At 43.3% G+C, this 14,411-nt stretch overlaps 2 protein-coding genes across 4 annotated transcripts in view; one reads left to right on the forward strand and one right to left on the reverse strand.

The window, feature by feature from the left end:
• The window catches only part of ZFTA (zinc finger translocation associated), a 7,235-nt gene extending 7,068 nt beyond the window's left edge, over nt 1–167 (forward strand). Inside the window, exon 8 of the mRNA XM_004383931.1 lies at nt 142–167. Within this exon, the coding sequence (XP_004383988.1) occupies nt 142–167 (26 nt within the window). The remainder of the gene's footprint in view (nt 1–141) is intronic.
• A 4,896-nt stretch (nt 168–5,063) lies between these two features.
• RTN3 (reticulon 3) overlaps nt 5,064–14,411 on the reverse strand; it is a 69,414-nt gene continuing 60,066 nt past the window's right edge. For 2 of the 3 annotated variants that reach the window (XM_012557686.2, XM_004383812.2), the window contains 6 exons: nt 13,778–13,985; nt 9,272–9,410; nt 8,778–8,847; nt 7,827–7,873; nt 6,965–7,023; nt 5,064–5,258 (listed from right to left, as the gene is read on the reverse strand). In XM_012557686.2, the coding sequence (XP_012413140.1) occupies nt 5,213–5,258; nt 6,965–7,023; nt 7,827–7,873; nt 8,778–8,847; nt 9,272–9,410; nt 13,778–13,985 (569 nt within the window). In that variant the 3' untranslated portion in view covers nt 5,064–5,212. The remainder of the gene's footprint in view (nt 5,259–6,964; nt 7,024–7,826; nt 7,874–8,777; nt 8,848–9,271; nt 9,411–13,777; nt 13,986–14,411) is intronic. The other variant, XM_004383811.2, reaches the window with a different exon arrangement.

A 14,411-nucleotide genomic window follows, 5' to 3' on the forward strand; every position in this document is an offset into this window, starting at 1 on the left:
GGGCTGGGCCGAGAGCGCAGGCAGGCTGGTGGTTGGGTGGGGTCGCCGGCCCTGAGCTAGTGCGCCGCGCCGCCGGGAGCGCACGGTCCCTTCCGGCCCGGGGTCCTGGGCCTCCCTGGGCAGCGCCCCCACGTTTCTAAGAAGCCAAATTGGCCTCCAAGTGTTAGCGCGAGTTGCTGCCGGCCCCCTCCCGCCCCCTGCGTCCGGCCGCACCTGCAGGGCGAGCCCCCCGTTCTCTGCCGGGGTGGGGCCGCAGTCAGTCAGTATTAGGACCGGGGCGGGGAGGGGAGGGGAGGGGAAGGGAGGGGGGTGGGAGGCAGGAAGGCCGCGTAGCTCGTACCCTGGCCAGGTCCATTTCCTGCAGCAGTGCCCGCAGGCTGGGCTGTCCAGTTCTGATCGGTATATCGGCCGCGCCGAGGCCGGGACAGTGGAGCTCTCAGGGGAGGCTGGGCGGGCGCGGTCCCGGCCCCTGTGCCAGCTTCCCCGCCGGGCTCTGAGGACGACGCGCCCGGGGGCCCAACTCGCCTCTTGGGGCGCCGCCACGGTCCTCGCTCTTCTGCTCCGGTGTCTCCTTCACCCCGAAGCTCAAAGTCGGGCGTCACGGTCAGTCGGAGTCCGGGGCACTGGCGGTCCTGGCACTTAGCGTTATATTCCCGCCCCTTCCCTATCCCCATTGTCCGCAGAGGACGCGCCACCCGTTCTCAGTCCCCGGGGCCTGGGGCGGGGCTCGGCCTTCCTTTCTACCCCGCGGCGGCGCCAGCGATCTCCCAGGCAGGTCCGAGAGGGATGTGTAATTTCGTTCTCCTGTGGAGAACATGTGCCCCCGATATCAGGCCCTTTTTGCTCTTTGTATTTTATTTTGAAACTGTATTTAATGCTTTTATATGAAAGGGGTAGGGGGCGGGGAGAGAGCTGTCCCAATCACCCTTATGTGCAAATGTATTATTTATTATGCGTGTATCAGAGATAAGCTGTGAGGTGGCAGAGGAAGGACCGAAAGGAAGAAGCAAGGACAGAGGCGCGGTGGGGGGAGGGATGGAAGGCCCCCAAATACCCCTACTAATATGTGACTCTCCAGCCTACTCTGAGCCGCAATGCCGGTTCTTCACAAGGCGAGGCCACTGCAGGACCGGTTCCCTTGGTCTAAAGTCAGTACAGTTAGTCACCTGGTGGGACACGAGGGCTGGGTCTGGAGGGTGAGAAGCCATGGCATCTGGGGCCAAGGGCCACCTCTGTTGGAGGGAAAGTAGAGGGCAAAGAGACGAAGCCCTTACCTCCACTCCAGGGCACAGCTTCAGGCCCACTCACCTTGACTCTTCCTGACTGGGAGTTGAATTTTATACCACGGGTTTTCTATAATTTTTATATACATAATTCAAGATTGTCAGAGGTGGAAGGGACCCTGACAATCACCTAGTACCCTGCCCACTCAGGTAAAATGCAGCCCAGAGAGGGAAACTGTACTAGAATAAAAATACCAACTCCCAATTCAGTGTTTTTTGCATTAAGCCACAGTCTCCTGTTCTTTGGTGTTATTAAAATTTCCTACCCTGTTAGGCCAAAGGATTAACATGTACTGGGTGCTGCAGGCCAACGCTATGCAGTCATAACCTGGGAATGGCAAAGAGCTGCCCCAATTCCTGGAGTCAGTTTGCTGAGCTCTGCAGGGAGTACTTGGCACCATAGGCCTCAGCTGGAAGGTGCAAGCAGCCTTCTCCGTCACAATTCCATAGGTGGGGCTGCCAGCCGCCTGGTTCCAGCCTCCACAGCAGAGCAATGGCTCTGGCAATTGTGGTGGTGTTGATGCTACCAGGAATTCACGAAGATACTGAATGGGCTGTCAGTTGACTGAAAAGTGAATTCCCAGTGTTTGGACCTCCAGGGTTTTTGAGACAGTATTAAAAGCTAGTGAACAGGAATTATAGGTGGCACCAGGCTGGCCACTACTCTTCTTTTACTTTCCTTCATGCATGTTTTCAGTTCCAGAATGAGTATTCTACCACTCTTGCTACTCTGCCAGGTCAAACACAGTAGGCACATTGGGGCAGCCTGTTATAATCACCCCAGCCCACTGCTGAAGTTCAGGTAAGGCAGGGCAGAAACTGCCATTAGGAACGGTTCCGTTTTTCCCAGTAGGCAGGAAGAGTGGATGCTTTCAGAGACAGTCCCAAGCACTCCAGTGGGTCTCAGACCAACAGCATCACCCGAGGAACTTGTTAGAAATAAGAATTCTTGAGCCCCACTCCCTGAACCAGAAACGTGTGGGGCTCAGCAATGTTTTGACGAGCCCTCCAGTGATTGTATCGCACTCTGACGTTCTGAGCACCAGTGAGCTAGGGAGTGCCACTGTAGTGATGCCTACTTTGATGAAGCTATGGTCTCATGGGTTCAGGGTCAGGGGGCTGGGTGATCCTCATCTCTGGGTGTGCCTCCTTCGCGCCTCACTAGTCTGACAGGAGCAGGTGGTTTCTTCATGAAGATTGTTTCTAATGGTATGCTTGCTATTATGGCCAATATGTAAATGTTATTCTGAATACATATTTATATATCATGTTACTTAGTGACATTATTTGTATGCGTATTTGTGAAGTTTGCATCAATCATTTTTTAAAAATTTCAGCCTAAGTTTTCTAAGAGGTATGTTGAATAAATTTTTAAAACTCGGCGTAAGGGTCACAGCAGCCTTAGTTTTAGGGAAGAGCAAATCAGAGGTAACAAGTTCTTTCAGCAAAGACCCGCTACATTTAGTTTCCATTTTCATGGTGACCGCCTCCCACTTTAGGTGCACTGAGGCTGTGTGTGACTGATAGGTGGGAAGCCCACCTAGGTTGGTGTGAGGCTGAGCTGGGACAACAGACCCCTCTGGCCCCATCCACTCAGCATCTTCTTTCTTCTAAGGTCACCTCTTAGAGGGGCTTTTATTTTCTTTCTGAAACCAAATGCACAGCCTTGCACTACTATGGAAATTCTGCAATCTTGGGAATCCTTACCAGTATCAACTGTTACGTCACTTTTTAAAGCTTCAAAAGTGGAGTGGGGGTGGGGGTGGGGTAGAAGCCTCGTTTGGTTTCATACACCCGAACTGTGTATAAAGAATAAAGTTAGCAGAGTGACACCACCATTATTGTGTGTTTTTTTTTTTTTTTTTATTAATACCACATCAATTTGCAGTTTTACAGGAACCAAGACCAAGCTTCTTAGGTGCTACGGTATTTTATGTTGCACGCACAGACACTCACAGTTTCATTAGTAATTTTTCATCTATAGATTTTTCTTAAAAAAAAAAAAAAAAAAAAATTCCTGCGTGGCACAATTATCTGTCCAAAATCTAAACATAGCAGTAAGAAAATGACAGAGCTAGGTGTGGAGGCTTCCAGTGCAGCAGGGGGTCCTTTGGAGGGGAAGGCCAAAAAGACGTTCAGTACATTGACTTCCTGGGAGGGCAAAGGATAAAGATGGAGAATGTATTTCCTACTATGACGTGAGACCAGTTAAAAAATTTAAAAGAGCTAAGAAAATAAGAAAATGGAAATAAGGCAAGGGCACCTCTTAACCATCAAAATCCCTAAGTAATTTGCCAAAAACACGTGGGAAGACAATTTCCTTCCACTACCTTCCAGAGTTGCCGTGCTTTGGGACTGTGAGGTATCGTAGCCCTTACTTTGAAGTCACCAGTGCACGCTCCCCTCTGGATTCTCATAACTGCCAGTTATAGCAACCTGAAGGAACTCACAGATGACTTTTCTTCCAAGTTTACTGAATTTTCATGCTGAAAGGAAGAAAGTCACTTAGTCTCAAATAGGAATCAAAGATTCTATCTGCTGTCACTCTGAGTCGTTGTCTTATTTAACTGTGCACAAGGCCCATCAACAATCTAGCCCTGTCTGGTCACCCTTACCTAAAACTTCTTGAAAATACTCTCAAAAGCACTCCCCTGGGCCACAGCAGAGGTGCTAACACATTTTCTCTCTAAAAATGAACCGTCAAAGCACAACACACACCCATAAGCTAGCCTCAATGCAGTTAAAAGTCCCTATGAACCATGAAATGCACTTCTCTACACTACACCTTGTAGTGTCCTGACCACAGACACTCTCTCTCAAGGCAGCTTGGCTTTGGTCCTTAGGGTAAAACAGTGAGCAAAGGTTAAAGATATACCATGTGAAGAAGGAAAATGGAGGGAAAAGAAAAGACTTTGTAGTTCATCTCGTAAGAACGCTCCCCCCGCCACGGACTGAGACAGGATTACAAGAACTCAGTAACTGACGAGCCCACATGCAGACTATTTTTTCTCTAACAAGTTTACAGCAGTGTACAGCAGTTACAGACATTTATTTCATAATAAGAAAAGTACAACCGTACTTATTAAACTTGAGGTGAGGTGGGCAAGGAAGAGGGAAGAAAGCACATTTCAGGAATGAGTTCTCCAACTAAAGCTCAGAACTGGTGTCCAAAAGAAATGGCACCGACACCACCTTCCAAGTGGCAGAGCTTTTCCACTCCTGAGCTCTGCGGGAGAGGGAGTGGCTGCTGCAGCACTGCTCCCTGATGCCTTTCCAGTCCCGTTTTCCGTTTCCAATCTTGTTATCAGATGGCATTATACGAGTAAGGAGTTATCACTATCACCAATAAGTTATTAACAGAGTTGGAAGTTATATCCCCGACAAGTGAAGAAGAGGAATATTAGGAGTAGCTGCTCACATTGTGGGGCAGGAAGACGGGATTACAAAAAAAGAACAACCCACGGGAAGGAATCCCCCTCCTGTCCCTAAGTGATTTCTTCATAAATTAATCATTATTTCTTAACTTAAAAATAAGGGTAAAACTATGACGGGAAACTGTAAGATTTATACTTAAAAATTGGATAGAAGACCTGAAGAGTTGTTTTTCAACTTTTACTTTCCCCTTTATCTTCAATCTTCTTCCCCCTTTCAAACTACAGGCAAAAGCTCCACCACCATTAAAGGTATTGACTTAGTCTATTACTTTGATTCTTCCTTTATTCTCTTGGGTTCTAAAATATCAGTTCTTTTTTCAGTCCAGCAATTCCTGTGCTTGAGGGAAAGGAGGGCAGAAAACACCAAATTAAAAAAAATAAGCTTGGAATGCAGGCTCAAGCTGACACTGAGCACGTGCCTTCATAGTACAAGTAATAATGTTATAACTGTTAAATGATGTTTTAGTAACTGAAGCGTTTCTGGTTTCCAGGTGCTTATTCTGCCTTTTTTTTGGCGATTCCAGGGACTTTTGCTTGGATCCTATTAAGGAAAGGAAAAAAAAAAAAAAAGGTGAAAACGTAAGCATTTGTTTTAGGTTTTTGTTCTAACTGTGATACTAGGAGAAGCCAGTCCTTTACTTGCTGGAGTGATATCGAAAACATTCTCCCATTTTCACAGGCTTACTCTGGATGAGAAGAAGCAGTGGCTGAGTCTTGGCCTGGGATGAGTCTGCGGGGCCTGCAAAGACCCACCCTCCACCCCCGCTATGCCTGCTGCCTGTCCGCTTGCACTGCCAGAACCTCCTCAGGCCTTCACTGGGGGTTCCAGAAAAGACTAGGGGGTGCCTGAGCGTAACATCTGCTATGTTCTACCCACTGGCAGCAATCAGGGGAGCAGTGGACAGTGCTTCCCGTTTCTCTGGCTCTGTGATGCACAGATAAAGGAATGCCAGGTCGACCACTAGCGTTGCAAGGAAACAAGGAGTCAGGGATCAAGGAGACATACAAATATGAGATGGGTCATTGGTTCCTGGTTCTCACAACCACAAAAGCTGGCAATAATTCCCAGCCTCTCACAGAACACTACATCTGCCCTTTATTCTGGCAAAGGTGTTCCGAAATCATAAGTTATCCATTACTAAAGGCCACTCACACACCTAAGCGAATGTCAAAACACTGATTCTCCACAAGTGTTAACATCACAAAGCAGGTGGTCTGAGTCAGCTAACACTGCTAATCAAGGCACTGATCTAAAGCTAAGCTATGTGCCCATCTCTCACAGATCAAGGGTGAACAGCAAACAGATATATTTATGCTAAGTCCTTGGCTGGTTTTAGCTCCAACGTCTGCCTAAGAAAGCAAAAAAAGCAGGTGAAGATTCCAGTTTCAGTCAGAGCTATCTGGATGTGCTCACAGTTCTCTCTTGATAAAGTTAGGAAAGGCACTGAAATCTGGGGTATGAAAGGGACTTGAGGAACACACAGGGAGTTCAACTGCTTGTGATGTTTTGCTTCTTAAAGAATACATGAATAAAATATGGAAAATGTTAACATTTTAACTCAAAGTGTTGGGTTCATAAGCTTTTGCTCTAAGTAATCCAAAAAGTTATAAAAAGTTCCTTGATTATAGAAACCATAGAAATACATATTGATTTATTATTTAAATATTAATATTTAATTGGTTACAAAAAGGATTTTTGAGCCTGAAGTCATTTATTTACTAAAACTTCTATTTCTGAAAAGGGAGGGAAGAGTTTGGCTTAAAATGGATACATGTGATGCATACAGACCAAGGTTATTAGTGGTTACCAAGGACAGGTGGGAAGGGAAAAGTGGAGTTACTGCTTAAGGGGCAGTGGGTTTCTGTTCAGGGTGATAAAAAAAGTTGGGAACAGAAAGTGGTGATGGTTGCACAACATGGTGCATATAATTAATGTCACTAAATTGTACACATAAAAATTGTTGAATGGCAAATGATTTGTTATATGTATTTTACCACAACTAAAAAAATTTGAGATACTTAGAAACAAATGAAGGTGGGGAGGCAACCAAGAATACTTCAAAGCCAGTTCAAATAGGCAGAGTGGCCCTGAGTCCATTGATTTCCTCTTTAATTCAAGATACAAAGGATACTTTTTAAAGCTGCTGAAATAATTTCTAGTAAAATCAAACTCTGTTAACCAAGGTTTTTATCGGGGGCGGGGGGAATCACATGTCGTGCTAAAACGTGGCTCCTAAATGTACTTACTTTTCAACAATTGATTTGGTCTGATCCCGGGCCATGCCCACATAGTGGTCAATCTGGGTCTTTAAGGAAGGAAAGTAGACTCAGTTGTGGTGACACAAAGATTAACAATTTTCCTGAAGACACTTCTTTTGTCTAATTACACCATTTTTTAACACTACTAAACACTCTGGAAAATAAAAATAATACCCAGTTTTTAAAAGTGTTTAAAAACTTCAGACTTCAAATTATGCCACAAATGCCCCACACTTTAGCATAAAAACCACTCATACCTTTTGCAGAGATAAGTTTTACCTGCCTAGGTATTTCCTTTAGAGCCACTGGAGGAAAGCATTCTTTGAATACTAGAAATTGTGTGTCTAAATCGATATTCTGTAATCACAAATGTGTTATGGCTTCTGGGTAAGACTAATCCATCTCATACCAAAAAGCCATGAGCAAAGTCTGTTGACATATGACTTAATCAATAAGAATAACCTCATAGCATCTAGTATACTTCATACACACCATTCTACAATGCATGGATTCCCTTTATGGCCTATACTTGAGTAAGTTTCTTTTTAGACACATAGCTTTTATTTAAACATTTTTATGAATAGATAATATATCCACGTGATAAAAATTCAAAAGGCACACAAGTTATAAAAAGTAAGTCTCCTTCCTAGCCTCTCTCTCCCAGGTATCCAGTTTCTCCTCTTGGAGGAAACCACTGTTAGGAGCTTCATCTAGGCACCTGATTTAAAAAAAACTGGATTACAGAAATGATGGTTATAAAAAGACGGCTCCAAACTTCCAATGCCTAGAGAAATGAACTAAAACCAGTCATACATGTGGCATATATGAAATTGAAAAGACAAATGCTTACCTTGTACTTCTCATAGACAATTGGAACGCTGAAAACGAGCAGTTCGGCTATAAGACATAACATGCCAAGTGTAAATATGACATAGTTACAAACGACAAATACATTTTTCCTCATGAAATAAAGGGAAATATAAATCTTCCTCAAAATGAGAAATCCCAAATATACTTCTCAATTAAAGCCACTGAAATAAAGAAAGCTAGTTTAGGGTGGTATAAAAAGCCTCCCCAGGTACACAGGCTGCCTTCTTTGCACCACAAATAACAATTTCTAAATTATGAAAATAACATCCCCATATTTAAATAAAATCTAGACAACTCTACTTCTCACTGCTTTAGTATTTGTTTATAAAAATCAGCTGCTGTTGAGTCAACTCCAACTCATGAGGACGCATATGTCAGAGTAGAACTGTGCTCCACAGGGTTCTCAATGGCTGACCTTTCAGAAGTAGATCTCCAGGCCGTCTTCCGAAGCGTCTCTGAGTTGACTTGAACCTCCAATCTTTCAGTTAGCAGCCAAGCATGTCTGTTTTCACCACCCAGGGACTCCCATTTCTTTACAGTTGGGAGCACTTAGTAAAGCAGTAGTGTACACACAGGCTCCTCCAGCATATAAAGTCTCTGTGGATATAAAGAGCCCTGGTGGTGCAGTGGTTAAGTGCTCGGCTGCTAACCAAAAGCTCGGCAGTTTGAGCCCACCAGCCACTCCACAGGAGACAGATGTGGCAGTCTGCTTCCGTAAAGATTACAGCCCGGGAAACAGTACGGGGCAGTTCTACTCTGTCCTACAGGGTCACTATGAGTCAGAATTGACTTAATGGCAATCTATTTGGTCTTTGTTTTTTTTTATGGATATTAAAGGCTGGGCCACGTGAAACAAGTGGAGCCATTCTCTTATCTCACATTCTTACCAATTACTTCAACAAGTATGAAAAAATTTTCCTTGTCCCCTTACCAAGGATCAGAAGGGTGATTCCATTGAAAACTGCACCAACATAGGTCATCAGCCACATGAAGACAGCGAGCTGTGAAAGCCAAGGTCAGAGGGTTAAGCAGGAATAATGCACAACTCAGGCTAACTGATGCATTCTCCTCTAGCTAATTAAATCTGCATGTATCTAGTGGTGTATGCCATAAATAAGTTCAAAATGAAGGTTTCCCCACTTCCACTACACACTGAGGGTATGTAAGAGAATCCTGTAGTTCTTAGGCCCAACGACAGATTGTACTTATGTTCCTGTTGATTATGTTTTCGCTGTTCTGGTGTTAGTTCTCCAGTAGGAGAAGTGCCTTCTCTAATGATTCCTATCCTCATTTTTACGGGTTGACTGCAATAAGCATACACTGGTTTTTGCCTGATGAAACCCAATTTACTGCTTTTTCCCTGAATTATAACCCAGCTGGAGGTTTTTCCCAGCCTCACCACCAAAAGCTACAAAAGCAACTAACCTTCAAGGAGTCAACCAGATCTTCCACCAGAAAGAGACGGATAATGAGCTTCAGGGCCCTGTTGATGTGCACCATAGCAGCATTCACATAATTATGGAAGGCTTCCGAGGACAGAGTGATGTCTACATCCAGGTAGGCTCTTTGGGAAGAAGAAACAACAGTAACACATCTGACTTGGAAGATGACTTCTTTCAGTTAGCAAAGCAGTTCTTTAGAGTGTGAAACTGACCCCAGGGGGTCTTTAAGAAATCTCTAGGAGCATTTTTGGTTGTCATGAGGTAGGGTGGTACAGTGCGATGGATTGCTTTTATACAGCCTTTCTAGCCATGGTCTTGTAACTACCACCAAATGATTGGGTGGGACTATGCAAATAAGGTGCCTGTCGCCCAAGAAGGTGATTGGACAGCTTGTGAATAGTGCAAATAAGGTACATGGCACTCTTGTTAGGGTGGGACCAGGCAAATAAGGTATATGGAACTCTAATGAGGTGACTGCTTAGTGTTTCCATCCACTAGGCTTAAAAGAGAACCAATCCCAGAGCAAAGAGGAGACCTCACTATTACCAACATAGAAGAGCTAAGGGTGGAGCATATTCTCTGGACCTGGAGTCCCTGTACTGAGAAGCTCCTAGACCCAGGAGACAGAGAAAGAGGTATAACACTGGAGATGCTGCAAGATGGTGAGAAGCAGTGGGCAGCAGCAGCAGAACCAGGAGACTGGCGTGAGATGGCACAGTGGGCTTCTTGGCCCACAGACTAAGGCTGTTACAGTGGATGTGCCAACCCATGGAGCAAGAGAGCTTAGCGCCTTCGGGCAAAAGGCTTGCTGGCAGAGTAGGGTGCCCCCAGGAACTTACTGGTAGAGCTAAAGAGCTTTGAAGCACTTGCCCGAGCAGGGCAGAGGCCATGCTGAGGGGCTAAGGGGCTGAAAGGCTGAGGGCCTGAGACAGAGCCGCCTGCGGGCACAGCTGAGACTGTCCTGATGAAAGATCTGTATCCTAAGTCATCTCTGATACTGAATTGTAACCTGTTATTTCCCTAATAAACCCCAAAACTGTGAGTATGGTCTGTGAGTTGTATGTGGCCACTGCAACGAATTACTGAAGCCAGCAGAGAAGGAAAGAGTGCTGTGGGAGGGACGGCTGGTGTTAGAATTGTAAAAAGGTTGGAGAGAGGAGGCATGTTTGATCTCATAGGACTCAGCCCTGGGCTACTGATCTTGATTCTCCTTCCCCCTTGTGAAGTTAGAGGTCAGATGCCCCACCCCAACACCATTTCTGAGGGTGGAGACATCACTATCATTTAGTAGGCAGAGGCAAAGATGCTAGATGACTGCAAAGTGTGGGCAGTCCTGCACAGTAAGTACTGTCCTATGCTCTGTATAACTTTTTCTGCTTCACTGGATATTCACAAAGGTGAAAACCTATTTATAATTATCAACAGTCTAGAACACATAAACACAAAGTATTTTCTGCAGTATTAACAAATCCTGTATTTTCTAAAAGTACATTTTGTTTATGCTGAGACTTTACTAAGATTTTTTCCACCATTTTAGACATGTTATTAGGAGGGATCGGTCCCTGGACATCATGCTTGGTAGAGGGTCAGCAAAAAAGAGGAAGACCCTCAATGAGATGGACTGACACAGTGGCTGCAACAATGGGCTCAAGCGTAACGACTGTAAGCATGGCACAGGACCGGGCAGTGTTTCGTTCTGTGGTACATACGGTCACTATCCGACTCAACGGCACCTAACAACATTGGTGATTATACATGTAGCTGTTAAGTATGTGATTTCTTTATTATCTTTTTGGTGTACGTAAGTCAAAGCAATTAAATAATGACTGAAATAAATATTGGAACCCTGGTGGTGCTGAGAACCATAAGGTTGGCAGTTCGAACCCACCAGTTGTTTCCTGGAAACGCTATGGGGCAGGTCTACTCTGTCCTATAGGGTTGCTGTGAGTCGGAACTGATTCGACAGCGATGGTTTTTTTTTTTAAAATAAATATTATTTTATTATAAATGGCTATTATTCCATTATATTACAATTAAGATTTACTTTTTGAAATTATGTTTGTAAATAGATTATATTATCTATGAATTTCATTTCAGGATAATAAAGGAAGAATTATAAAATGTTTATTAAAAAAGTAAAAAGGATGGCGGGGATACTGAATTTGACAGGGCTGAGCACTACTGAGTCATTTACCAAAAAACAGAAAGATATACTAGGTTCTGTTCTCAGAGGCACTGTAGAGTTGAAATGTAAGTATATGCTCACAACTTGTTCATTCACTCAATATTTACTGAGTTCCTATGGTGTATCAGACGTGCAGCTAGGTGCTGAGGTATTAAGAAAGGTAGGACTGCTTTGCCTTAAGGAGCCTACAGTCTGTGGGGGATCTGTAGAGTAACAGGCATGCTTTTTTTCCCTACTTACTGAGAAAATATTTACTATCAAATATAAAAGTTGTAAGAATTAGATGTGTGTAATTAATGCATTTTAGTGAAATGCATTTTATAAATCCACAATGGTATTATGCAAAACGGAAAAGTAACTTTCCAAAACATCTAAGGTTTGTGAAAAAAAAAAAAGAGTAAAATGTATTCATTCATTCATTCAACAATACTGATTTGTTAAAACTAGTTTGCAATAAATTTTTTAAAAAATTTTATTTTTGTTGAGAATATACACAGCACTACATACACCAACTCAACCATTTCTACATGTACAATTTAGTGACCCTGATTACATTCTTCGAGTTGTGCAAGCATTCTCACCCTCCTTTTCTGAGTTGTTCCTCCCCCATTAACATAAACTCACTGCCCTCTAAGATTCCTATCTAGTCTTTCTAGTTGCTGTTGTCAACTTGATCCCATATAGACAGTTCTTCAAAGAGCATAATGCTCAAGGCAGACGTTCTTTACTAGTTAAGCTAAACTATTGTTTGGTTTTAAGAAGACTTCAGGGTTATTTTTGGCTTAAGTTTAAAGATTATCTCAGGGCAATAGTTTCAGGGGTTCATCTAGCCTCCATGACTCCAGGTCTGGAGTCCACGAGAATTTGAAATTCTGTTCAGTTTGCAATGAATTCTTAATAGCACAATACAGTTTTAAATTATTCCTTCTATTTCCACCAAGAGAAAATACAAGGACCAGAGCTGCAGGTGGATAACCTATTCTTTTGGAGCCCTCAGAGGTGACAGCAGAGGTTTTTAAAAAACTGTCATTTGCTAATGTTAAAATAAAAAATTTTTTACGAGCCAAGATTTTCCAGAAAACATCTGTTAAAGTTACACAATAAAAAAGCTAGAAATCGGATTCTAGAAAATCGATGACCTACAGACTTCATCAAGATTTGCCCGATACTAAGAAACTGAAGGACAGATAAGGAGGAAACCAGTAATAAAACCAAGAGTAAAAACACTGAGTCCTGACATCAAATACTCTCAGTTAGGCTGTGTTATCACCAAAAACATAGTTTCAATATCAAGATTTCAAAGTTCACCCCGAGAGTATGTCCCCCGGACACGCTTTTAGCTCAGTGGTGAAGTCACTCCCGAGGTTCACCGTTCAGCTGGGGATTGGACAACCCCATAAAACAAAATGGGACTAATGAGGCACAGCACTCCAGGAACAAGAACTAGAAAGCAGGAAGGGACAGGAAAGCTGGTAATAGGGAATCCAAGGTTGAGTAAGGACAGTGTTGACAAGTCGTGGGGTTGTTAACCATTGTCATAGGGCAATATGTATACTAACTGTTTAATGAGAAACTATTTTGTTCTGTAAACCTTCACCTAAAGTACAAAAAAAAAAGAATTATCTATGTGAGATCAAATTGACAACAGCAACTCAAAAGGTTTGATGGGACGCCTAGGGGACAGTGAGATGAAGACAATGGTGATGGAATAATTTAGAAAAGGATAGTGAGAATAGCAGCACAACTGGAAGAACGTAATTGATGTCACTGAATTGTACATGTAGAAATTTTTGAAATGGTGTATCTCTGGCTATATATATATTTTCACACACATACACAAAAAAAGTCCTCCAAGGTCGAGAAGGGAGAGTGTTGACATGTCGTGGGGTTGGTAACCAATGTCATAAAACAATATGCGTACTGACTGTTTAATGAGAAACTATTTGTTCTGTAAACTTTCACCTAAGGCACAATTAAAAAAAAAAAAAAAGATTTCAAAGTTGTTTCAAGATTCACATCTCTGTGGGCTTAAATATGTGCTTGGGACCCCATTTAACTAAGTGCTGTCCTAGGAGCTCTCCTTTCCCTACCTGCTCAGAAATTTAGAGGGTCCTGTTTGGTCTTGACGTGAGTCTCTACTTTGTCAGAAGGTTCTTGGCTTGTAACCTGGTCATTTCCTAAAGTAATCTCAGGGTCTCTAGTTGATGGTCTGCGCCATTGGTCAGCAGCATTAGGCTCTGTAACTCTTTGATTTTTAGTCAGATATTGAGAGTTACTAAAATGCAGAAGTTTACTTGAACTCACTTGAATGGATGACCTTCTTCTGACTTCTGTACGGCTTGGATGACAGACTTGTAGACCCTGAAGCTGATGGTGACAGAGAGAAGAGCCAGGATGAGGTAAGACACCACACTGATGACACTGAAGGCTGCCAGTGAAAGCAGCACGATCAGCGTGGTGCCGAAGACAAACCCGGTTTTCTTCACATCTCGCCAGAAAATCAGATCGTGCACTGCCCAAAAAAAAAGGGGGGGGTACATAAGTTATAAGAACACCCATAAGCCACAAGGTCACAAGTGCTCTCTGGCTGTGTCTTGCAATCCTGTGACGCATTACACTAGCACACAATTACAGGCGCACCCCACTTTAAGAGCATCTGATAAATGAAAATCAAATTACATCAGGGGTGATGACTCCCTTGCTACACAGAATAGGCTTCTAAAAAAATCGAGCTTGTTTTATTTAAGAGATGGCTACTCAAGTACATTGGGTGCAAAGTGTCATTCACTTTAAACGTTTCAGCAGAAGGGATATGCAAGTGTGGCAAAATCTTGATAACCGTTGACTAAATTAAACAAACGCTGCATATAAATTAAGAGGGGTCAACCGAATATAAAACCAAAGCTAATTTGAAATGTATAAACTGAGGTGGGGAGCA

Source organism: Trichechus manatus, unplaced genomic scaffold (genome assembly GCF_000243295.1).
Source record: "Trichechus manatus latirostris isolate Lorelei unplaced genomic scaffold, TriManLat1.0 scaffold00113, whole genome shotgun sequence".
Lineage (NCBI taxonomy): Eukaryota > Metazoa > Chordata > Mammalia > Sirenia > Trichechidae > Trichechus > Trichechus manatus.